The 27733-nt window shown below is 31.9% G+C and overlaps 3 protein-coding genes across 3 annotated transcripts; 1 reads left to right on the top strand and 2 right to left on the bottom strand.

Annotated features, from left to right (window-relative positions):
- Nucleotides 1-7944: 7944 nt before the first annotated feature.
- Nucleotides 7945-8615, bottom strand: LOC108324382 (ethylene-responsive transcription factor ERF096). The gene has a single exon (XM_017557329.2). The coding sequence runs from the start codon at nt 8613-8615 to the stop codon at nt 8160-8162; it is 456 nt and encodes a 151-aa protein (XP_017412818.1). The 3' UTR covers nt 7945-8159.
- Nucleotides 8616-14711: 6096 nt separating this feature from the next.
- LOC108325735 (RING-H2 finger protein ATL16) lies at nt 14712-16135 on the top strand. Its single transcript, XM_017558828.2, has one exon. The coding sequence runs from the start codon at nt 14893-14895 to the stop codon at nt 15916-15918; it is 1026 nt and encodes a 341-aa protein (XP_017414317.1). The 5' UTR covers nt 14712-14892; the 3' UTR covers nt 15919-16135.
- Nucleotides 16136-21695: 5560 nt separating this feature from the next.
- On the bottom strand, nt 21696-23273 carry LOC108324383 (uncharacterized). Its single transcript, XM_017557330.1, has one exon. The coding sequence runs from the start codon at nt 23271-23273 to the stop codon at nt 21696-21698; it is 1578 nt and encodes a 525-aa protein (XP_017412819.1).
- Nucleotides 23274-27733: the final 4460 nt, after the last annotated feature.

The following is a 27733-nucleotide window of genomic DNA, read 5'->3' as shown; positions in this document are numbered from 1 at the left end:
AAGCTAATTAAAATACTAACACGAAACCTAGCGCTATATGTAACACCCCAAAAATTAATTTTTAAAAGACATAGCAATGTAACACCCCAAAAATTAAACATCTCACACACAAAATTATTTCATTAATAATATAAACATCGTACAGTATTACAATCATCCATTAAGGAGTAACATAGTTCACACTGGAAATACATAATTTTTTTTTTAAAACATCATTAAAACTCTCCTAAATTTATTTAATTTTTTTTAAACTACTCTTCCTTTTTCTGTTGCTTCCTCCTTCACTTGTATTGGTTCAGACGTCGTTCCGGCATCTGCTCCCATATAACATAAACGTTATATGATCATCGCAAAAATAAGATTTTCCGGCACAAACAAACAAGTAAGGGTGAACTACCAGGCAAAATTCAAAGAAAAGCATTACATTATTATTATACGTAATACATTCATCATAGATTCTTGTAAGATGCAATTATCATACTAGACTCTATTATCCAGATATAATGTTGATGAAAGTCTCGGGTGGTCATGCACTTGTGGTAACATCTACAACACAGTTATGGCCAAATATAATATATCACATCACCCACGAGGTTAGTCCATTAACGTCTATGAACATAGACTAGGACCTCCTACTTCTCTCATCATATAACACATCCTTCTCTAATTGAGATTGGACAATTATTAGAGTTTTAGGATAACCACCAACAACAGGACCCTCAACATCAACATATACATTAATACCATACCATTATAGAGTCTCTCCCCGAGACTCATACTATATTTCAAATGCATAATTTAATATCAAACATCATAAAATACATTGATAATAGAATTCATACAAGATAATTATAAACAAATTAACAATCATAAAATATTACTATAATTGGTCAGAGAAGAATCAAGTATTTGACAATCATAAAAAAATAATCTTAATATAAAAATTCTTGAGGAAACAAGAAGTTGAATCTGGCAGAGCCGGTTAGACAACTTCTCATCCTTTCAAAAATACAATATAAATAAATAAGGAAAACAAAAAAAGTCTGGGGAAACAAGAAGTTGAATCTGGCAGGGCCGGTTAGACAACTTCTCATCCTTTCAAAAATACAATATAAATAAATAAGGAAAACAATCAAAAGTTTGGGGAAACAAGAAGTTGAATCTGGCAAGGCCGGTTAGACAACTTCTCATTCTTCCAAAAATAGAATATAAATAAATAAGGAAAGCCGTAAAAAGTTTGGGGAAACAAGAAGTTGAATCTGGCAAGGCCGGTTAGACAACTTCTCATCCTTCCAAAAATACAATATAAATAAATAAGGAAAGCCGTAAAAATTTTGGAGAAACAAGAAGTTGAATCTAGCAAGGCCGGTTAGACAACTTCTCATCCTTCCAAAAATACAATATAAATAAATAAGGAAAGCCGTAAAAAGTTTGGGGAAACAAGAAGTTGAATCTGGCAAAGCCAATTAGACAACTTCTCATCCTTCCAACAATACAAAAGAAGCAACTAATCACATACAAATAGCATAACATAATCAATATCGCATTTTACAACTATAAAACTTGGATCTCCTTATAGAAGCATGTTCTTATTCAAAATTCAGATCATACAGAAACAAAATGCTTCATATTCAAGATTTAAGATCAAACAAAAGCAAAATATTACATATTCAAGACTCAGGATAATACAAAACAAAAACTTAAGAGTAACTCCTCTTACCTCTATTCCAGACTTAATCTTCTCCTTAGAAACCGTTCTCCGAAAACTTCCAGAATTTTCCCCTTTGCAACTAGAATTTCCTCCAACTCTCTTCTCTCAAAATTTCTCATAATTTTTGGTGCTAGTTTCAGCCTTCCTCATGCTTGCTATTTACAGGCTAAGATTTAGCACTATTTTAGTTTTTTTTTTTAATAATATTTTATTATAAATAATATTTAAATCCCATTATAGAATTTTGTTCCCCCTTAACTCCACTTCTGAAAGTAGTTTTGTCTTTTTATTTATTTATTTTTTTTATATTTTATTAAAAATACTATTTTATAAAAAATAATATTTTGACTTCACCACCAAAAGTGTCTTGCTCACCATTCCACTTCTGAAAGGTTCTTTGTCATTTTGCAATCATATTTTTTTATTGGACTTTACACTATAACCTAAGACGACCTCTAACAGTTTGATCCGAACACTTAAGGTTGATTCTAAATACTATTTATAAAATCTAACACTTTTAAGAAATTGAGCGTTACAACAATATGACCGAACTATGTAAGGAACTACTATCCAATTATAATCGAATGCATTTAAGCCTAATACAAGTATGAGGTCTAACACTAGTATAAGAACGATCACTAACAAGAGACTACCCAACTCGATAAGACTGGTCATTATTACAGAATCATAAACCACTAGGATGTCAATCACTTACATAAGACCGAGCGACCATACACGGGTAAGACTTAAAAAATCTAACTTTATTGATGAATTATTGACTGACCATGACCGAGCGGTCAAGACCGAACACTCAGCTTTTCTGCATAATTCTGCAGAACTTCTGCAGAATTATATAGGATCACCAAACTTATAAACACAACATTTCATATAACATAACTAAATCATCAAATCATTCAATTTCACACAAACACATAATCATCACTCAAACAATTAAATTAAATAGTTTCCCTTACCTCTTAACTGACATAACGCTTATAGTGAAGAACTTGCTCACTACCCAAAAGTCTCAGAACCTAAGATTCAATAGTTGAGGAAAAATAGACCAATCACAAGACCATAAATGTGATCAGAATTTAAAAAGAAGAAGAAGATAAACACATGCAAACATAAACTTGGTTTGCATGTGCCAGAAACTAGACTTTCTCAGAATAAGAAAGACATACCAGCTCAAACCACCACTTGATCGTTGAAAAGAGAACTCTTGCCACTCGGAAAGCTTCAGACACAATCTAATTGATGATCAGATGGAGGAGAACGTGAGAATTTGTAGAGAAAGAGAGGATAATTTAGAGAGAAGTTAGAGAGTAGGAGGAGAAAATAAGGTTTCAGAATTTTAGAAAGATAAGTTGCATGCAGAGAGTGGCATTAGATTTTAAAATTTTCTTTTATATACTACCGTCAAAAACCGATCGGTCCATTCTACTCCTCACACATGTCTTTCACTTTCTAAATTTCTACATTCTCACCCCTCCACCTGCCTTCAAAAGATGTTTTATGACTAACACCCCTACACTAATTGTTATTAAGTTTATTAAGAAGTATTTTAAAAATAAGCACGGTAATTCACATACCTCAACCTTATTATAATCATAATTTATAGTGTACTTCGTCGTAGGAATGAGACATTACATTTATTCAAATCAGTTATGTACTTTATTCAACAACAACTTCATTATTACCCATTCCATGGTATTGTCATTCATGTTGAGATCGGTGTTCATTATTGCAACTAATTTATGAGTTTTAGTCTCATTCTTCTCCATGACTTTATTTGTTGATGCATCCACCTTTTAAGCGGACCCGCAATATTTTTTTTTTGGACAAGAAAACAATACCATGGGTAATTCAGTTTCTAATATATTTGTGTTTCATTAAATTTTTTGCTTGAAACTTTAGATATAAAACTTCTCACAATGCATTGAAATATGAGGTATATTTTTAAGAAATCTTATCTCAAAGATATCAATATCTAAAGTAATAATTTGTGTTTCCATAGTAGATCGTGAAATAATAGATTATTTAGCATATTTAAGTCAATTTATCCTTTAAATGACACGTTTCTAAATTCCATAATAGTATTGTAAGAAATTTTCCTAACTTAGGAATAAAGAACAAAGAATTTTTCTTTTCTTATTAAAAGATACATCAATTTTTGTCAATCTCATATGTATTTTCTTTATTAAAATTTTTACTTCAAATTTTAAATATAACAATTAGACTCTAAATATGCATTGTGTTACTACCAAGGATGGACAACCGACCGGAAAGATGTAGACACAACCGATCAGGTGTTACACCCTCGGGAAGATTTAGACGCACCCGATCAGGTGTTCCATACCTGGTATGAACGATCGGAGCTCGTAAGCACAACATAGCCGACCGGGCAGTTGTGTAAAATTGCGGGCTGGAGACAGCCGTTGAATGCTCATAAATGTGTGGTTAATGAGGTAACGGTCCTTGTCGAGTATTTAAAATGTGCTTTGAAAGCCATTAAGAGGTAAACTAATGGGGAATATTCTCTGAAATTGTATAAATAGTAGTCAAAGGAGAAGGTAAACTCTCTGTTCTTTTGATAAATATAGACTTGCGAGAGCCCATTCTGACTTGATCGTCGGAGTGTTTGCTGCAGGTCAACCCATCCACATTGATACCGAGCGCAGAGGAGGCTAGAGAAGGAAGACCGAGCGGAGGAGGAGTGTTTCCGGACGGAGGTAGCAGGAGTTTTCCCCGGTCCCATTCAGCAGAAACACATTGAAATAAGAAGTATAGGCTTATTTAATAGTAAATCATATAAGAAATTTTTAAGAAATCTTGTCTCAATCGTAACCATATATAAAGTAATAATTTATGTTTTCACGGTAGATTGTGAAATAATAGATTGTTTAACAGATTTTAGACAATTTACCAAGCAAACATTTTTAGATTTCATAATAGTATTATAAGAAATTTCCGTAATTTTGGAATAAATAATGAAGAATTTTTCTTTCCTTATTAAGAGACACATCAACCTTTATAAGATACCTCTCACTTTAAAATATTTTAAATATAATTTTTTTTTCAATCATAACTCATAATGAGTTTTATCACTATTTTATTAGGAATTTTATTTGAGAACATAACAAATATAATATAAAGTTTCACTTTACATGATTTTAAACAAACTAGAACTTGTAGACTTTGGCACTGTATGAAGAGGTTACTTTATGAATAATATTTTCACAAAAAATACTCATTTCTAAAGACACATGTTCATCACCTCTATTAGAAGAAAGAGTCTTAGTTTTCCTTAAAATCTAAAATTTGAATAGTCAAACTTCTCGTACAATTTTGTGAACAAAATTAAATAAAACTCTTTATACAACTTTTTTTATATTATTTGTTTATATAACTTTTTTTTTAATATTTATGGGAAATCATATGCAACAGCTATCGGCTTTTATCACACAATCAAAAAATAAAAATTCAGGCTTATGTTTGAAATATTGAGCACAATTAGACCATTAAGAAAGGAAGTTTAAATCATAAAACTAAGTTATTTGAAATGAGATTAGTTGAAGTGCTCCCCGTTTAAGTGTTACAAATTATTTTATAAATGTTACTATAAAAAAACACTTAAAATGTAAGATACAGATGAAAATTGATAAAGAAAAATATTTATTACAACAAAAATAAGAATATAAGAAAAAATGAGCCTAGGTCAAGACATGCAAAAGGCTGTCTTTAGAAAGAAAACCGTAGAAAAGAATGTCTGAATATTATGAACACCAATTTTTTTTTAAAAAAAAAAACACAAGACTGAAAACAATTTTATATAAACTCTTGTTTTGTTATCATTTTTTTCATTCAAATAGGTAGTATTTATAAGTAGAAAAAAATAGATAAGAGTACATCATATTAAATTTGATAATAATTCGTAATAAAGTTAAAAATCATTAATATATAAATAGTATTTATTCACAAAATTAATAATCCATAAAAATATTAATAACAATAGGATTATTTATTTATTTATTTTTAAATTATATTAAATATTTATAACATAAACAATTTTTGAAAAGTAATTTCTCGTTGAATAGGTCTACCCTCTCGTTGAGAGAATGAAATATCATTCTCGCTAGGCAAACATAAGGTTCTTCTTGTTGGATGATGATTTTTCTCACGTATAGGAATAATCCTGAATGTTGGATGATGATTTTTCTCACATATAGGAATAATCCTGAAAGACTTCCCTCCTTAGCTTCAAACCTCCACTCATCTAAAAAAATTGATGAAAAAGGTAGTCATTTATATCTTTGAAAATAAATGTTTGAATCCTAAATTTTATTATAATTGAATAATATTTATTCAATTATATATAGAGAGAGAGAGAGAGAAAGAGAGAGTGAGAGAAAATATGAGAATGATTATGATAATAAATTACATGTATTTGAAAAAATATAAATCATACCTAAAATTATAACAAATGAATATTGTTCTAGCTTAGGTTTTAAAGTTGTTATTAATGTTAAACCCTAAAATTGAAATATGATTTGATTATAAGAACTAAGGATGGATAAAAGTTGTTTAAGAGCTCAAATTGAGTGTTGTTGTTTTCCTCTCTATTTTTTAAGTTTGAATCCAATATACTTTTGTTTTCTTATGTCCTATTGAAAAGGAAAACGATCTAATTTTTTCATCATAACCTAATAGAAATAACTGTGCTGAAATTGTTGATATTTTGTCACTATTGTTGAGCAAATTATATTATTATTATTATTAATTTTTTTTTGTCTTCTTCACTCTCTTAGGAAAAAAAATGAATTTGTTAGAAAAAATCTTACTCTCAATTCCTTTGTTTTTGTCTTTTTATTTATTGTGCCAATTTATTTTTTCTCAACGAATTTGTACTTGATCTCCTCAGCAGTTAAAAACCTACATATTTAACATTTTTTATTTTATAAAATAAAAGGATAGACCTGTAACCTATATATATATTTCGATTTATTATTTTAAATTTTGAAAAATAAATTTTAAATCTAATTCAATTTTATAAAATTAGTTTTTAAGATAAAATTAACATTTATTTATATATTATATATTTATTTTATCTTGTCAGATGTAAAAATTATAAATTTATTATATCTCACATGTCTAGGAGTATGTATTTTATATATATATATATATATATATATATATATATATATATATATATATATATATATATATATATATATATATATATATATATAAAGTTTTGAATGCAAACTTTTAACATATAGGTCACTCAATCCCTAGTCCAAACCTTATCATCTAAATTATGCTCGTCATCAAGCATATTTCTTCCTAAATTATTTCTATTAGTTATGTATATTTAAAAGATTACATAAGTTATTGTTATGCAAAAAAAAAAATATATATATATATATATATATATATATATATATATATATATATATATATATCAACGTATTTTCACAGATGCATAATAAATTACGAATGCAATTCATAAAATTTAAAACCCTATAAGAACAAATATTTTACAAGACAGATGTATATAAGTGCAGGATCTGAATAGAGTGATCAATCATTTGAAGACAAACTTAATGAAAAGACTCTTCTTTTTGAAGACAAATTTTAAGCATGGTCTGCTTCTCAAACTTGCTAAACTTCACCCACACAAAAAAAACAGAGGAAACATTAACTCCCACATAAGTTATAAAGTAAGAATTCAAATATATAAATTTTTTATTTCTATTTTAATCTCTACTATTTACATATATTTTTTTTAAATGATAATGTAACATAAATAATGTTTTTGTTTCATTAATTAAGTATTACTTTTCTTATTAAGAGTAAAAGAAAAAAGAATGATACCATTAGAGTACATCATTTCATGGGTACATACTTGAAACATACAAAATTTTGGAAGACTCAAGAGAAAGTACTACACAACAGATATCACTGATCACTTCCCAATAAAAGCAAAATTTCTCAGCAAACAACAAATATACTAAGGAAAAAACATAGAATTTACGTGATCAACCCTAACTGCTAAAATTTGGAGATGACAACTTATAATTAGATGAAGTCATTAACACACAACAATGTTTCATCCATAAAAAGAAAAAAAAAAAAAACTTCTCCAACATTATATGAACAAGAAAAATCTCTTGAAAATCTAAATACGAGTTAAGTATTCACATAATATCTCCCTAAAAAAATCTGACACTATATCCCAAATATAAATCTCACATCCACATTACACATTACAACCTTAAAGGTAATGTCTCACATGGTTATAGATAGATATACGAAGTTTAGAACAGTTTTTCTCAACCTCTCCGTTGGAAAAAATAAAAAACATTCATAGTTTAGGAGATAACCTTTTGAAAACATATATATTCAGACATACCTTGTATCAGGTAAAATTGTATACATGTACCATGTTTCACTTCCCATGCTTACTTTTGTCTTCATCATAACCAAGAAGCTCCTCCAACAATTTGTCATCAAAGTACTCAAACTCAAACACTTGATTTTCATCCTCATTTCTTCCTCTTCTTTCCACGTGTCCATGGCTTGAAGTGGACACAGACGAAGAAGAAGACGATGAAGAAGAAGAAGACGATGAAGAAGAAGACGAAGGAACAGTCGGCGCAGGAGGAGGATATTCATCGGGAAAATTGAGGACTGCAAAGGGACCTCTCATGGCATATGCAGCTCTGTCATAGGCTCTAGCAGCATCCTCTGCTGTGGTGAATGTTCCCAGCCACGACCTTTGACCATGTTTCATTGAGTCACGAATCTCTGCTGCATATTTTCCCCATGGCCTTCTACGTACTCCTCTGTACTTTACATGCTCTTCTTCATCCTTCGCTTTTCCCTTTGAACCTTCTTCTTCCATGGATCATATGCTCTTCTTCCTTCTGTGCAAGACACTTTGAAGAGTATATATGCATATGCAATATTTCTAACCATGTGTTATTGTGACATGTGCAAAGGACTCAAGGTGGAAGCTTCCTCCACACTCACATAAATATAAACAATGTTACTTTTCAATTATTTATTACTTACAAATTCTTTGATATATCATCTCACATTAACCATATTTGAAAAAAAATAATTACAAGAAGAAAAGAATCTAATAGTTCACACTTTACATAAATTTTAACTGCTTTCCCTTTATTTAAATATATTTTTTCGACTTATGATTCAATTAATTGTATAAGATTCTATTTCATATATTAGAGTTTAAATGAAGGAAACTGTAGAAGAAAAATAATGAAATCAATAATATCAACTCATTTTCTTGATCAGGGTATAGGTTGCCTAATTTCATTTATGTCTTGAGTTTGAAGGATTTGATTTTTTTTCTCCATAAAGTGTTATTGATATAAAAAAAAATTAAAAATATTGTAAATGAAATTTCAATTAATTGAAGCATATTTCTTTTATGATATGGTTAAAGCAAGTAAACTTTGTTTACAGTATCTCTTTCTTTTCGTATAATTGAGTTTGGAGGAAGAATATATATGAAATAAGTTTAGTTTTTAGTTTTTATAAATTGGTAGCATTTAGTTTTATGTAATGTTCTGATTTTAGTTTTGTTATTATATTACGTCAACATATATATATATATATATATATATATATATATATATATATATATATATATATATATATATATATATATATATATATATATATATATATATATATATAACCGTGTTCTTAACTATCTAGTGTGCATGCCCTATTTCAGTCATATCATATGTATTATGTCACAAATGCTAGTAATATATTATAACTTATTTCTTTTCATTGCTTTTATGACTTTTGATTTGTTGAGACATGATTGGTGAGAAATGAGAATAGTAAAATAAAAAAAGTTGATAAATTTAGTTGAGGGGAGATAAAGTGAAAATAATTTAGTAAATTATAGATTTATATTGTAATATTTGTATTGATTGTTTTTTATGTTTGCCTTTAATCAAACACGTTTAAGTTCAACGTTAACTTTGACTTGTTTTCTTTGATTTTTACTATGTTTTTCTCCTTACGACGAGGCATGTGAAAAGATGAGTGTTTTTCACCTTAAATGGAGGAGAAATATGAGTTACTGTGGGGGGTGTTTTCCACAAAAAATGTGTATAAAAAGTAAAGTATAATAAGAATATCGTTGTTAAATGTAGAAAAAATAGTAAAGTGTTAGCACGTGACGATGAAGGAGGTTGTCTCGTGTGGTTCACGTTGAAAAGTAGAGCGTCCATTGTATCTGGATGGTCAAGGAGGTGGCTCTTGGTTGCTTTCAAACTCTTTCACTTTAATCCTTTTTTTTGTTTCCTCGATTCCATATATATGCAGTCATCAATTCACAAAGGAAATAACTCATCTTAAAGAAAAAACAAACAATCAGAAATGTCAAACACGTGCTTACCTATAGTTGTATTTCTTGGTAGGTAATTAAGTGTAGTCAAATGGTTGGTTTCCTCTCCTTGTTGTTTTGTAACACCCAAAACCTAATAATACATATATGTTTAGTTATATATTGTATGGTCGTATGGTAGGGATGACAAAGAAATTCGCAGCCACAGATAAAATTCGCAACGGATAGTTGGTATTCGCGGATATTTAGTATTCTCGGATTGTGGGTAGCGGACATTTTAATACCTGTTTATAAACGGGTTAGGTGCGGGTATTATACTATCCGTATTCGCGGATATCCGCTACCCGCAAAAAAAATAAAAGTAAAAATTTAATTTATATTTTATAAAGTTAGATTTAATTAAAATCAATATTAATTTATATTTTATAAGGTTAAATTTAATTAAAACTAAATTTTAATTTATATTATATTTTATATATTTTTTGTAATTTTATTTAAATTTTATTTTAATAATTTATAAAAATATATTTTTTTAAATATCTGCGAGTATTTACATGTATTCGCTGATTTTAAAATATTCGTGGATATTTTTTAAGCGAGTATCAGTGCGAATATTTTAAAAAGATGTTTGATTACCTAATTTATAAGTTTGTATATAGTTAGACAAAAATATTGTATAATTAGAAGTTCTTTAATTTTGTTATTGTTTGTAGACTCCTTTGTTTAGCTCTTGATTTGTAGCAGTAAAATGTTTAAGAACAAAGTATTTGTATAATAATATATATGAAATAAAAATCATAAAATGAAACAAAAATCCACAACTAACGGAGATGCTCATCATAGATAGAGAAATAATTCTCCTACATTTGCAGGGTGATAAAGCATCCAATAGAAGAAGATATGGGACATGAAAAATAATATGCTGAAAACCAAAAAATGAAAAAATGGTTGTTGATGTCCGAGAAGTAAAAAATTATAAAAAGGTAATTGCGGTTACCCAGTCTCTCTTTATTTGGAATGCTTTGTCAAAAGTGTCATATGATGAAAGTGATAAGTTACAAGTGTTTATCTTGAATCAAAAGAAATTCACTACAAAACAAAAATAATAAAACCTTAACTAAATATTATGAACAGTTGGTTGAGATTTTGAGAATTAGACCATCAAGACAAAGTAATTATGAAGGACGATGTAAGGTCATATAAGAAGTTAATCAAAATATTGAAGGTGGATATATTCTTTATTAGGTGTTAGAAGTAGACTTTAAACCTAACTTAACTCCACAAAACCGGCTTATAGGGTGAGGTTTATATCCACTTATAAATTATGAATTAGTCTTATCTTTAGTCGATGTAAGACTTCAAACATTAGATTATATAAGGTGATTTTGAGTAAGTTTATGGAGAAATCTTGTTTAAGGAAGTGACATCTGATTTAGAAAAATGTTGTACATTGATTTAGAGAGAAACAATCCAATGAACAATGTTGGAATCATACGACATATGATTTTTCATTGTCAAGCTATAATGACAAGGAAGTTAGAAAAACATTTTCAAAAAATTCAATTGTTGTTATAATAACTAACAATGAGAAAAAGAACGAGAAAGACAGACATGATGTTAGATACAATTATATATAGATAGTGATAATTCTAATCGTAAGTCCTTAATAAGAACATTCATTATTTTGAATAATGTATGGATTATTAACTTTGCATGTTTTAAGCATTTCTTTTATGTTGGACACATTAAAAATCTTAAACCTTTTTCGTAAAAAAGTATTTCCACAAACAACTGTAGTAAAAGTCACTATATATTATTAGAAGGAATTGTCTCTATTTTGAACAACCTAAACTTTGGTGTTAATCATGTTTTCTTTAAAATATAACTTATTATCAGTCTTTCAAATAACCAAAGCTCTGTTATGTGTTGTAATTTTTGGATCTAACTTTTATGTTTTTAAAAACATTAAAATGAGAAAGACATCATGGTATTAAGCAAGGAATGTTGTATTATCTAAATTTGACATAAAAATATTCAGAGAAGCTTTGTCAAGAAGTGAGAAAAAAGCAAAGATATTTTATTATGTCATAAGTTTTTTAGGACATGCATTTTGGTTACATTATAAAATTATTTCCAAATGTATTTAATTAAATAACACTTCAACTTTGTATTGTAATGTTTGGATTGCAAAAAGTGACAAAACTTATTTCTCTATTGGAAAGAAATCACGAGATGTCAATGGATGTATTCTATGAAATCTAATGTAGATGGTACAATTAAGAGATTCAAAGTTAGATTACTGGCAAAGGAGTATACACAAGCATATGAAATATACTACACTAAAACATTAGCTCCATAGCCAAAATTAGCTCAATTATTGTAATCTTTAATTGTAAACATTGATTGTTCCTTACAACAATTGGATGTGAAAAAAAATCTTCTTACATGGATAATTATATAAAGAAGTTTACATGGAGCTATAAAAAAGACGTGGAATATCATATCCTCATAGGAATAAGGTATGTTTAAAGAAGTCATTACACAAACTAAAACTAAAGCAATCACCTCAAATATGGTTTGGTAGATTCACTAAGTCTATGCTTACTTTTGTATATCCACATAGTAACCAAGATCATACTTTGTTTCTAAAGAAACAAAACATGAAAATGTTACAATTTTATTGTTTATGTTGATGCATAATAGTTACGAGAAATAATTTAAAAGAACTCAAGACATTGAAAGATAACCTGGCAAAGGAATTGAGATGAAGGACCTTGGATCTTTGAAGTATGTACTTTATTGGAATTGAGGCCTCGAGATCAAAATCGGGTATTTTTCTCTCTTAACAAAAGTTTGCATTGAATTTATTGAAAGACATTAGGATGACAATATGCAAAACAACAAATTCTCTAATTAAAGGGAGATTGAAGTTGTGTGTTGAGGAAGATCGAACTCTAACTAATAAGGAAATATATTAAAGACTTGTAGAAGATATCAAAGACTTATAGATTGATATTTTTTTCATCAAGGAAAGGTTTGATAAAAATAATTTGAAATTGTCAAATATATAATATAAAGTTTGATGAGTAGATATTCTTACTAAAATTATAGCAGACTTTTTTGAAAAGTATTATATAATTTACAAATGTATTGTCTATTTACCAATTTAAAAAAGATATTAATGAATATTTAATTTAAATTAGAAATTTGTGTAGTCGTATAAAATATTTTATAATTAAAACTCTCTTAATTTAAATTATAATTCATGTATTCCTGTTTAACTCTTAATTTATAGAAATTAAATATTATAAAAAAATAGTATATAAAAATTATTAAAATACTCATGTATTTAAAGTATGTCTTTTTTTATGAATAGAAATTTGTTTATCTACTAAAATTTGATACAAAGAAGTTATATAAGTTAGTAAACCATATATTAACGAAAATTATCAAATAATTCTATTTTTGAATCGATATTTCAAGATACAAATGGTTATAAGCAATTACTTTTACAGGATATTATTACCTTAGTTCAGTTGGAAGACTTCCAAGAAAAAAATTGCATGGATGAGATTTAGAGGAGTCCCACTATATGGAATTGAAGCTACTTCAAGAAAGTTAGTGACTTTCAAAACTATTGTAGATGTCGATAAGAACACACATCTGGGAATTGGAAGGTTGTGGAATATGCACGACTTTGAATTCGGACTCTGATTGCTGCATAGACAATTTTAATTTTAAACAAGAAAATGTTCATAAATGGGTGCATTGGTAACATTAGTTTTGAAGGAGAAAATCACCCAGTAACCAAACCAAACCAGTATGTACATTTTTATGAAAACTGCAAAAACAACAATGACCAAGAAATCTCAAACCTTGAATACTCAATGTCTGTCACATATTCACTCTACAAGGTGCTGTATATTCAATGCTGCAAGTTGCATCGTTCACCTTCCAATTATTTACTCATTCTTTCATTAACATGGGTCACTTAATTTCGTTTCTATAATTCAGAAATGAAGGAATTCAGAAGGCCTCAAACTGAAGACTTTGACACATTTTTCACTCTGTGTTGTTGAGGTCAACAGATAGTTTCATTGGTGAAGACTTGGTCATTCTAGCTGGACCACCACTCACTCTACAGACCCTTCATTAAAAACTGAACCATACGTTACCCTACATATTGGACAGTCACCAAATACATTCCAAGTCATGCATAACTTTAGGAAACAAATATATTTTTAGCTTTGGTAAATATGACCAAATTTATTTCTAGTCAGAAACAATAACTCTTTTGATGTAATTTAAAAAGCCTATCACATCATCATTAAGTGATTGTAAAAGCAACTTACAGAAACATTAAAACTTACAAAGACTGCTATCATAAAAGAATAGATATATATTTTATATATTTTAAGTCTCTTTTTGTATCTATTTATATATTACAAATTTGTTATATAGTTAATATGGAATCTTCAATACCGTTGTTAGAAATTTTACTTGGTTTGACAACAGTTTTTCATTGAATTTCAAACCCTCTCATGTCTCTTCTCTACCATCCCCTAGTTTATAAGTCTTCTTAGTCTTTCTCTATTCTCACTACTTACCCTGTATTTCATTCCTCTTTTCTCTCCAACCACTCCCATTTTCTGTTTGGATTTGGGGAAAAACCATGGCCTACTTCAGTTAGTGCATTAAGCATATACTAAAGATTTTGCAGGGAAAGTGTGATAAGACTCAATTCATGTGACAAATTCCAAGATATAAGATAACCCTTTTGTTAGCAGAATCTGATATGGATTTTGTTAGCCAAAGACACCTACTTCATTTACCAATACAAGCTGATTCACCTTGCACAGTTCCTCAAAATCATGATATTCCTCATCCTTCTGGTTCAAATCTTCCCCTCTTAGCAATCCTTGTGCTAGGAATGATGTTCACAACTTTCTTCCTTATAGGCTACTACATGTTAGTTGTCAAGTGCTGCTTCAGTTGGCCCCATGTTAATCACACAAGACTATTTTCTCTGTCCAGACAAGGTGAAGATCCATCTGCTGGATTCTCAGCAGCATCCGAGCCAAGAGGGCTAGAGGAAGCAGTTATCAGGTTAATCCCTGTGATTCATTACAAGCCAGAAAAAGGGGATACAAACTTTGGTGAAAGAAGCAACCTTGATGATTGTGCAGTTTGCTTGAGTGAGTTTCAACAAGATGAGAAGCTGAGGGTTATACCAAACTGTAGCCATGTCTTTCACATTGATTGCATAGATGTTTGGCTTCAGAACAACACTCATTGCCCTCTCTGCAGAAGAATTGTGTCCTTGACAAGTCAGGTCCATGTTGACCAACCAAACCTTCTCGTTCCAAGGCCTTCATCTCAAGACCAAAGCCAAAACATTGAAAACAATGTCAGTGATGAAGGTTTTGTTGTGATTGATTTGGATGGTGAACTTGATAGAGACCAAAACCTGGAAGGAAGACAAGATTTACCTACCATTGCTGTTTCTTCACAGAAGAATGCAAAGAAGCTTCATAAAGTGATCAGCTTGGGAGATGAGTGTATTGGCATCAGAGCCAAAGGTGAAAGCTTTTCATCAGTTCAAGCCATGAGGAGGTCCTTTTCCATGGATTCATCAGTGGATAGAAAGTTTTATGGGGCAATTCAGCAGGTTTTACAGCAACAACAACAACATGAACATGTTCATGAGATTAACACAGTTGAAGCCTGTGATGGAAATGACAGAGTGAAGAGATCATTCTTTTCTTTTGGACATGGAAGCAGATCAAGAAATGCTGTACAACCTGTTGATTTGGACCCCTGAAATTTTTCTTCAGATTAATTGTTTTAGGTGTCTACTTTTTCATTGAAGTTACTCTTGCTTCTTACAGCTTAAACTTGATGATTTTATATATAGTCTTCCATTTTTTTTTTATGATCGATGAACTTGCTTTAACATCTAGTAGTTTAAGTTTCGTCAGAATCAAGAATTATGTCTAAATATTCACCTGTTTAAGAAATCAAATTCAATACTGGTCTATTTATTAACACAACTTGTTAATAAATTGGATTTAATATTATCACAGGATAACAATAAATATTTCTTTTTGACATTTGTAAGCTTGTTGCTGAAATTAGGTTAAATTGTAGCAAAATCTAAAGAGATGTGAAGAATTCGAGAAAAAAATTGATAAAAAGAAGAATCGAAGATAATATAAAAGGGAAAAGTGGACACTTTTCCATTAAAAAATAAAATCAGATACATCCACCTTATAATTCTTCTTTATTATTATTAATAATGACTTAGAAGCTTTAATGGACAGTCAAATGAAAAATTAAAAATAAGAAGAAGAACTCAAATTAAATAAAAAATTAAATATTAACAAATTAAAAAATGAAACTATTTTCTGAAAACAAATATCAATTTTGCCAACCAAAAACACCAACACCACCGCATTTCTTTAGTAAAATAAACATTAGAGAACAGTTAACAATTTAGAGAAAATTTTAACTTGTTTTCCACTTTGAGAAACAATAAAACTAAATTGGATTAAAAAGACAAAAACTAAATTAAAATAAAAATAATGATATTTCACTCTAACACGTAACATTGTCTTTTGTTACGTGACATTAAAAATGTTAATGTCACACTAGTGAGCGATAATAAAATTTTTTACAAAAATAAATTAAAAAAAACATACACAAGTAATATATTTTTAATATTTCTTTAAATTATCTAATTGAAACATTTTTTATAAAATTAAGACACAATTAAATTTTTTTAAAAATTAAATATCAACTTAAAATTTCTTAATAAAATAGAAACTAAACGAGTAATTAAACTTATTTATTATTAGTGAAAATTTATTAAATCTTAAGATATTTTTATGGAGAATAATTGAATAGGACAATGAATGCACAATTTTTTATTTTAGTTTAAATAAATTTCCATTAATATGTGAAAGAACATATTACTAACATTTCTCATAGTGTTTATAAGAACCCAAAACTTTCTTTGTAGTTATATAACTCAACTATATTAGTAAGATTCTATCTGAAAATTACTAATTAAAAAAAAATACACTTTTTACAAACTTATTAGTTAAGATAGAAAAATGTGTCTTGTTGTAGAAAGTCATCCAAAGACCCTTTCTATGAACGTTGACTCCTTGACCTATATGACCCATGAATTGGGCTCGTTATAGGTTCAAATGTTCACACTAGTCACTTTTGGTATTGTCGATTTTTGGAAGACTTTTGAGTCTTCTTTTTGACTTGGTAAATTTCATCTCTTCACTATTCTAGTTATAATTACATCTGTCTCCTTGTTTAACCACTTTTTCCTCTGCATTTAGTCAAACTCAAGGTTTCTCATGAAATTTTACCAATTGGGTTTTCATCTTGTAGAAATTTCCTATTCCTAGTTGCGTTTCTTTGGGGCTAATTCTACCAAAAGTTCTTCACCTAAACGTGATTTTCGAACTAATTCTACTTTCAATGAATTGTTCAACTTGTGTCTATGTCCTTCGTCACACGGTTAAGTTGTACTTAATTTTTCTCACATAAACATCGGGTTTATAAAAAAAATTACAGAAACACGAAAAAAAAATAGTTTCCTAATAATAAATCATATTTTAGTCAACTGTTTTTAGCTTTCTCATTTAAGGAAGAAATAAATATGAAAAAGGTAAAAATAAAAAAATAAACTCGATTTTAATCTTAACTTTTTTTATATCATTTTTCTAGAGCTGTCAAAACGGGTAACTCGGCTCGACCCGGTCCGACCCACCATAGGTTAGTCACATAGTGAGTTAATCCAACCCGGCTCATTTATTAGTGAGCTGAAAAAATTCAAACCCGGCTCAACCCATCACGGGTTGGTGGGTTAAATGGGTTGGCTCTGTAAGAACCTGCACGTTTATATTTTAAAGAAAGTGGTGGGGGATGGGCTTCATGACCAGCACAACAACTGGTGGGTGGTGGGTCACTCCACCGTGAGTGCTCCAGCCACCAGGAGAGGAATTATCACTCCACCTTGAGTGCTCCAGCCACCAGGAAACCATCATCATCATCTTCTTAAGTGGACACTACACTGAGGGTGGAAGGAGACGACTGAGGTTCGTCCAGCAGCACACAGAAAGGAGATTAACTTCTTCATTTTAAGGACTCATGAGGGAAGAAAGAACAAGAAGAGAGGGAAAGAATAAGCTAGACATTGTAACAAAGGGCTGGAACAACAGAGGAGAAACATAGTACAGAGATTGATTCAAGGTTTGCAAAGGAAGTCTTCAAGAGGTAAGGGGAGCTAGATCTGTTTCTTTTGATTTTAGAGCTATATTGTGTAAAAATCTGGGGAAAAAGGAGATAAAAATGGTGCCCTGGAAATTTGGTTGCGATTCTGCATAATTCTGCAAATCGCGAAAAATAACGTTCGGTCGTAGTTGTTACCGTTCGATTAGGATTAAATCGATTCCGTACGGATAAGTTTTAGTTGGTTACCGTTCGGTTAAGTGTTGATTCAGTACCGATCGGCCATGAATTAGTGATTGTTAGCATTCGGTCTTGATCAGGTATTCTCAGGTTTCGATCGTTAGCGTTCGGTCTTGATCATGTAGTAGTGATTGTTAGCGTTCGGTTATGGTCATGTACTCTCAGGTAGAAATCGTTAGCGTTCAGTCTTTGTTGACGTTTATTCTCAGATAGTGATCGTTCATAGGTAGCGTTCGGTCATTGATGATGTTTATTCTCAAGTAGTGATCATTCGGTTTCGATGTTTATTCTCAGGTAGTGATCGTTCATAGGTAGCGTTCGGTCTTGATGATGTTTATTTTCTGGTAGTGATCATTCATAGGTAGTGTTCGGTCTTGATGATGTTTGTTCTCATGTAGTGCTCGTCATAGGTAGCGTTCGGTCTTGATGATGTTTGTTCTCAGGTAGTGATCGTCATAGGAAGCGTTCGGTCTTGATGATGTTTGCTCTCAGGTAGCGATCACTTGTATAATAGAGTTCAGTGTTTTAACATTAAGCCTGAGTGCTTGATCTTAGCGTTCGTTCAAACAGTGTTCGACCTAATAGTATTCGGTCTAATAGCGTTCGGTGTTTTAGTGTCCAGCCTAAGTGCTCGATCTCAGCTTTCGTTCAAACAGTGTTCGTCCTAATAGTGTTCGGTCCAATATAGTGTTCGGTGTTTTAGCGTTCGGCCTAATAGTGCTTAAACAATGTTCGATCTAATATTGTGCCCGGTGTTTTTAGTGTTCGGCCTAATAGTGCTTCATCTCATAATGTTCAATCCAATATAGTGTTCGGTGTTTTAGCGTTCGGCCTAATAGTTCTTGATATTATAGCGTTCGTCCAAACAGTGTTCAATCTAATATTGTGCTCGGCGTTTAGTGTTCGACCTATTAGTGCTTAAATCTCATAGCGTTCATCCGAACAGTATTCGGTGTTTTAGCGTTCGACCTATTAGTGCTTAAATCTCATAGCGTTCGTCCGAACAGTATTCGGTCTAATATTGTGTCCGATGTTTTAGAGTTCGGCCTAAGTGCTCGATCTTAGCGTTCGTCCAGTGTTCGATCTAATATTGTGCTCGGTGTTTTAGCGTTCGGCCTAACGGTCTAATACTGTATTCGGTGGTTTAGCGTTCGGTCTAATAATGCTTAAATCTCATAGCGTTCGTCCGAACAGTATTCGGTCTAATATTGTGTTCGGTGTTTTAGAGTTCAGCCTAAGTGCTCGGACATAGCGTTCGTCCAAACGGTGTTCGATCTAATATTGTGCTTAGTGTTTTAGCGTTCGGCCTAACGGTCTAATATTATGTGCGGTGTTTTAGCGTTCGGCCTAATAGTGCTTAATCTCATAGCGTTCGTCCAAATAGTGTTCAGTGTTCGGCCAAATATTGTTCATCCAAATAGTGTTCGGCCAAATAGCGTTCGACTTAATAGTGATCAGCAAATAGTTTTCGGTCAAATAGTGTTCGGCCAATAGTGTTCGACAAATAGTGTTTGGTTCTAAGTTCATTTGCTCTTGTTCTGGGTTGAAATAAGTGTGCAAAATGTTTGAAATGTATACTGTGATGCGATTTATGTGAAAAGTATGTGAATGTATGATTAATGTTATTTACTTAACAGATTGTCATGTACATTATGTATGAGGTATGGGTGGTTAGAAAGAACATAGTTGTGAACTATAATGATGTATGTGAGTATGGATTGGACATCTCAGGGAGAGATGACTGAAAGTGATTGTGTGGGGTGTTGTTGTTGTTCTGTATAACTGTAAGGAACTTTGAACTGGTATGTCTATCCCTACACTCAAAGCATTGTTCATGCTCAAATAGAGAAGAACAGTGTAAGTGGTGAGAGTAGAGGGAGGTCCTCGTCTATAGTCTTTGATTGTAGGCATAGACAGGTTGGGGGATTTACCTTGCTAGTGTTGGGGAGGGCCAGCTGAACTATGCAAGTGCAAAGACGACCAGTAGTGCGACAGTTATACAAATCCGGATGAGTCGTGTGAGTGTGTGAGTCATGGTTTAATGAGTATGCTTTAATTGTTCTTTTATACGTAACTAAGCATGATGACATGAATTGATTTTACTATATGTTTATTGCTTGTTTACTTAGCTCACCCTTGCTTGTTTTGTTGTGTGCTGTTTGGGTATGTTTCTTTGGCGATGATCATCTATTTGGATGGAAGCAGATGTTGTCGAGGAGGTTCCCTTGGAGCAAGAACTAGAGGATACTGATGTTGCAGTGCAGTCTACTTAGGAATTTCCTATTTGAACGCTTGAAGTGTTCGATACTTTAAACTGTTTAAGTTTAAAATTTCGTCTCTTTATTTAGATGACTGTAATTCCCCACTTAATTACACGTCATACTCCAATTTTTCTCTTTATTTGGATGTTGACGCCTATATTATATGATTGTGGTTATTATATAATTTGGATGTCACAGGCTCATTGACTCATTTAATTATTGGTTTTTTTTAAAATAAAAAAAAAATTAATTCAAATCTAAATAAATTTCACCCGATGTTAAATTCCAAAGGCCAACAAATAAGTTTTTAATATTATCAATTTTTGTTTCACTTGACCATTTATAATATTAGAGTCTTAAATAGATAAATCTACAATATATAATAAAAAAATACTAACTAATAATATTGAAACACAAAATAATAAATAATTAAATTAAATTAGGTAGATTGTATAATAAAAAAATATACTAACTAATAATATTAAAACACAAAATAATAAATAATTAAATTAAATTAGGTAGATTGTATAATAAAAAAATATACTAACTAATAATATTAAAACACAAAATAATAAATAATTAAATTAAATTAGGTGGGTTGTGAATCAACCAGATTCACCACGGGTTCAATAGAGTGAATCGGGTTGAAAACTAACTCGCATAAAAAAATTACATTTTATTCAAATCCAACCTGACTCAAACCCATAATGAACCGGTTAACTCGCGAGTTACAACCTATTCTGACAATACTAATTTTTATATTGGTTTATTTTGATGGTTCGTATTTAATATTATAGAATTATAATATATTTTTCAATTAAAAGTATGTGTAAACATCATGGAGGAAATACTAAATGCCGACAAATACACCATCCTTTTTCTTTACTAACAGCACAGGCGCTCCCCAAGGTGACACGTTTGGACGGATGAACTTCTTGTCCATTAATTCTTCAATTTGCTTTTTAAGTTCAACCAATTCTGCTGGTGCCATTCTATACGGTTGGACTGAGATTGGTGCGGCTGTAGTCACCAAATCAATTGTGAACTCCACTTCACGAACGGGAGGCAGTCCTGGTACTTCATCCGGAAAGACATCCGGGAATTCATCTACAACCGATCGTCCTTCTATGTTCTTGTTGTTGGACGATCGTTCAAAACTCAGAGTTCCAGTTTCCCTGTCTTCGTGCGTCATAATCAGAAAACAACTCGCGCCTTCCATAATATCTTCTTTAAGTTGACCAAGCGTCACACCTAACTCTTCTTCATCTTCCTCAGGAAAAATTAATTCTTTAGCCCCACAATCGATGAGAATGCGATTGGTATTCAGCCAATCCATTCCCAAAATTACTTCTAAGTCTTTGAGAGGCAAACATATCAAATTCACCTTGTATCTACGCCCTTCTACCTCAATAGGACATCTAACGCACATGGTAGATGTCTTAACCTCTCCAGCCGCTGGGGTTGACACCACCAAGTCGAACTGCATCTCACTCTCAGCTAATCCCATCTTATCAACGCACGCCTTCGAGATGAAGGAGTGTGTCGCCCCCGAGTCAAACAATACACAACATTTCATTCCATATAGCAAGCACGTGTTGGTGATAAGTGTACCTGAACTCGCTGCTTCTGCACCCGTGATTGCATATACACGCCCAACAGCTTGGGCTCGTCTGCCTCTCCCTTGTTGGTTCCTCCCAGCGTTCGGCGGCCTCATAACAGCACGTCCGCCCATATTACACTTGTTCTCCAGATGACCGTTTCTTTTACATCGAGTGCAATATTTCCCTCCAACCAACTGAGGGCATGATGATCTAAAGTGGGGTCCTCCGCACTGAAAACATATGACCGGCCCCGGTTGATTTGCTTGTCCAGCAACTACCATAGCTTGCGAACCACTTGACTGAGCTGGACGAGCGTATGGGGTCCTGTTCCGATTCACATTAGGTCTCGACAGAATTGGTCCTCTTGACGCCTGTTGTTTCTTCTGTTGTTCCGCCTCAGCCATATTTTTCTCTAATACTTTAGCCCTCTCAACCATGGCTGGGAACGTCCGGATACACAGGCTGGAGATTAATACCTTTAGATCGCTCCTCAACCCGTTCTCAAATTTTCTACACTGCCACACTTCACTTGTGGCCATAGTATTGAATCTGACGAGGTGTTTGAACTTATTGGTGTACTCTGAGACGGACATACTCCCCTGAACCAGTTGTAGAAATTCCACCTCCTTTGCAAACCGAACACTGTCAGGGAAGCATTCTTCATAAAACTTATTTCTAAACACTTCCCAAGTGATCGGTTGTTGCGCGTCTGTTAGAATAGCTCTCACGCTCGACCACCAATGGCTCGCTTCTCCAGTCAATAAGTATTCAGCGTACGCCAATCTATTTTCATCAGGACATCGTTTGGCATTGAAGATCTTCTCCATGTCTCTTAACCACTGATCTGCTTCGTCTGGGAGGCCTTTCCCACTGAACTTAGCCGGATGGTGTTGGAGAAAACTCTTCAAACTTCACTCAGTAGCAGGTTGGGCAGCGTTGGAAGAGGACGCTCCAGGCGCACCTCTGGTTGCCGCCAGGATTTCCATTAACTGCCTTTGGGTTGTTTCAGAGTTGATACGCGAGGTCTCCAAACTCTGCATTGCACTCTGATTCTGCTGCATCAGAGTGGCGTTCTGCTCCATTAGAGTGGTGTTCTGCTGCTGCAGTCAGTCAATTACAGTCTCCAACAACCTAGAGCTGTTGGACGTATCGGGCTCGTTAGGCTGAGGAGGAGGAGGGAGTCTAGGCGCCATGTATTCTCTGGACCAGAGAAAAACGAACGTTAATTATGTTCAAGAGTTAAAAAAAAACAGTAACTCATTAAACACACAATAAGCACACAGCAAAACACAGTGCACTCATAACCTACAGTGTCCTTTAAGAGAACAAAACTGCTCTGATACCAATAATGTAACATCCCAAAATTATACAATCAGCAACTATATACTTAGAATAATTACATGTATCAATAACCCAAAACAGTTTAAAAGTACAGGGAACAGATTTAAATAAATGGTCGAACGGCCTTACTTATATACAATTCAATGAGCGTTCACAAAATAATAAGGACGAACGGTTTACAAAACAATGACCGAACGTCCAACTATTTACAATCAACAAAAGAGCGCTCGCTCACAGCCGCTCACTATTCTAACTACTCTATCTAAAAACCGAACGCCCTTACTGTTCGGCCTTCACCTCAACTTCTACTAAGTTATCTTCAGCAATAACTTCCTCTTCAAGTGTTTGCTCCAGAGACACATCTTCCTCTGCTCACATCCACACGGATGATCATTGCATTTGACAAGACGGATGTACATAACCAGACAACACAATGGAAATGCAAGGGTAAGCTTATTGAATTTAATTCAAGTCAAAACCGATATTTCATACTTATCAAATTCAGCAAGTAAATTCACAACATATACATTCAATTCATACATAAATTTCATCCAAAATCCTGATACTAGACCGACCGTCCGGACTGTATGAATCCTATGTAGCTAAGGCGTCCGTGCACTCAGGTGGGGTAACTGAAATGCTCATCAGTAGCCACCTAAGGTTAGTCTGTTCTGTCCAAGTTACAGTTATGAACTAGACCTCCTGTCATTCCCACGCATGACATACTCCTCTCTACTTGAGAACGAGCACTCACGGAATATCAGGATGAATCACCATCTAAGCTTACCACGTTCATACTTACAAATCTCAATATCCATTCAAGAGTCGTTCCACCCTGGAACGCTCGTTCAAATCCACAATCACAATTTCAGTTCTCATAGTGTTTGCACATCTTAATTCATCCTCTTAAATACATTTTCATTCTATGTTCCACTTTCTTAAAAAGACGAACGTTCACTCCTCTTCATAACGAGGACGAACGTCGAGAGCGAGACCGAGAAAGACTTCTTTGAATCAGTTAAAGGAACTGACTCTAGTACGATCGGGATAATACTTAGAATAATTTAAGTTCAATGACTCTGGAAAGAATCCAATGGATAGATACATCACAAACTTGTTTGGATAAAATAAACCGAACACGATTTAATTCAGAAGACAAACCGCCAGTCAATGACCGAGCGCGAAAGTAGGCGTTTAATGAATTTTTGGACGAACGTCACTGAAGACTTGGACGAACGTCACTAGATCTATTGGACGAACGCTATTTAAATTTATGGACGAACGCTATTACCGCTCGTTAATAATTACGGAAGGAACGAACGTTCGGTATAGGACCGAGCATTCTTTACCACATACACATTTGGACGAGCGTTCGGTATAAGACCGAGCGCTACTTAGGACGTACGCCTTGGGTCAAGACCCATAGCTATTCAATACATTTTGAAATAAGATTTTTCATAAGTTAAAATGTTGGAGTTACATTTGGACAATATGACTAAGTGTTTGAATATATTCACGGGCTTCTCAAATTTCTCACAAACACTCAGGATATTTACGTTTGGCCGAACGCGCAAACGTAAGGCTAATATAAGAGAGCGTTCGTCCTCAAAGAGAATCCTTTCCAAATGAAAGGGTTCAACTACTTTAAAGAATTTACCAAGACTACCTAACGGTCAAAGACCGTTTCGATAACGAACGTTCATTTTCATAGGATTTTCATATTTACATTCCACATACAGTAACCATATTTTCCAGTATAAACTTTCATGCATTTAATCACTCATATCATGGCACAAATTCGTTCTTCTTCATACATCATCTCATCATACAACTCATTTTTCAATTTAATCCAATCATAGAACATTTCATCATTTACATGCATCATTCCAGAATCATATTCGCATACCAAAATACAATAACATGAATCATACTTCAAGCAACACTTAAACGTACATGCAGTACAGCACAATCACATGAATTAAATCTAATTAGCTTCCCTTACCTTCAAGAAGAGTGTTCGTTCCTCAACAGAAAAATCAATGCCCAGAAAATCGTTTCTACCCTTAACGCTCAGTCAAGCTCTTCAAGCTAAGCTTACAGAAAACCAAGATTTGGTTTAGATAAGATGCATGCAGTCCAGAGTTGGGTTTGCATGTGGATATGGACGAACAGCTAGGGACGAAGTACTTACCCGTTCAAACTCCAGAAACGTTCGGTTCAACTTGAAGTTTGTAACGCCGGGAGAGTTCCCACGGTGTCTGATCGTTGATCTGAGAAGGAGGAAGTGAGTTAAGGTAGAGAGAAGATGGAGGTTCTAGAGAGAAAGCAGAGAATTTGAAAATCCAGAGTTTGGGGAAGAAGACGAAGTGTGCAGAAGAGTGGGAAAGAGTTTTTCTGAAAATTAATTTCTCTCCCCACTTAGGACGAACGTCCATTCGCCTGCTGCCACTTGGATTCCATTAAGGTTTCCGAATGTTCCAAAACGACACTTGGCAGTCGCATGCAGAGTGAGTGTGATGGCGTGCTAGTGGAGGTGCACGTGTGGCGAGGTGCATTTATGGGAGCACAGTGGTGACTCAGCACAGACATTAATGGGACGTGACATTTACATACGTAAATTTGAAAATTGTTTATATTCTAAATTTTAATATAGTTTGGTCTTTAATGATATTTAAAATTGACATTTAAGTTATTCATATCATTTAGTATGTTTTAATTTAATGTCAATTTTAAATGCTAGTTAAAATCTTAAAAAAATTAACCTAGTAAGGAATTAAAAAAATTATATCTACTAATTTATTTTTTAAGTTTGATATCAAAATATATGAAAGTTTAAAACATGAATCAATTTAGTGTAGTAGTGAATATAAACATATTTAATCATAAATTTTAAAATAACAACAAATGAAAACTTATAAATAAATTATAAACATTAATTTTTTTCTTTTATTTTAAAAGTAAAATAATAATGAATGCAACTATCTAATCTTAATAAATATGGTAAAGAGAAAAGTCATATTGATTCTCTTTCATCACAAATTGATATCACTAAATTGATAATTAATAAGAGACCGTACAAATGTAAAAATCTTCATTAATATAAGGAAAGAAGCAAAGTCACATTGATGATGATATAACGTGTAATCATGAAGATGAGAAATATAAATTGATACAAATTTTTTTTATATATGATAATGTTGATATCTTTATGATATTTTAGTCCTTTTACTAAATGTGTGGTAAGGAGTATATGATATAATATTATAATCTCAGAATTGTGGTATTAAGTACATGAATCCATTAAAAAAATAATTTTTTATTCAATGATAATATAAATTACATAAATTAAGATTTGTGATGAGAAATTAAAGAAAGTTTTTGCGGTGCTATATTAATATTATTTAGATGGAGTTTACATGGTAAAAGGACTTCAAATATGTTTGATGTTAGTCTTAACATTTGTATACTTTATATAAATTTTTCAAAAAGATTTTGAGTATGAAAAAATACTCTATATCACTAAGATACAATTAGTGATTTTTGTATTTTAAAATATAAATAATTGTGTATAATTTATTCTAGCATCTTCTAATATAAAAACAATATATATATTCGTTTTAAAAATTTAATTTATCTTATATTGCCAACAATATTTGTAATTTATATAAATAGAAAAAAAAACCTTCCAAATAAAAATTAAACAATTTTTTCAGTTAAAAATATAAAAATAAAGAAACTAAAAATTATATGACCAACTATCATTAACATCTGTACCTACTTCTATCACCTTTGTGAAGAAGTCTATACATCTAATAATCAACTTTTTCCACCGTATTAAACATTTGATTTTTGAAGAGAAAACTTTAATCTAAGTAAAACTAATTAAAATAATTTTAATATTATAACAACAAAGATTTAAGCTAAAACTAATGCAATGAACAAGAAA

Source organism: Vigna angularis, chromosome 3, assembly GCF_016808095.1.
Source record: "Vigna angularis cultivar LongXiaoDou No.4 chromosome 3, ASM1680809v1, whole genome shotgun sequence".
NCBI lineage: Eukaryota > Viridiplantae > Streptophyta > Magnoliopsida > Fabales > Fabaceae > Vigna > Vigna angularis.
Note: the sequence above shows the minus strand (reverse complement) of the source record. Positions and strands in the feature narration are given on the sequence as shown.

Excerpts from the sequence above, each read along its gene's own strand:
- LOC108324382 (XM_017557329.2), bottom strand. The coding sequence starts at position 8,615 with ATGGAAGAAGAAGGTTCAAAGGGAAAAGCGAAGGATGAAGAAGAGCAT.
- LOC108325735 (XM_017558828.2), top strand. The coding sequence starts at position 14,893 with ATGGATTTTGTTAGCCAAAGACACCTACTTCATTTACCAATACAAGCT.
- LOC108324383 (XM_017557330.1), bottom strand. The coding sequence starts at position 23,273 with ATGGAGAAGATCTTCAATGCCAAACGATGTCCTGATGAAAATAGATTG.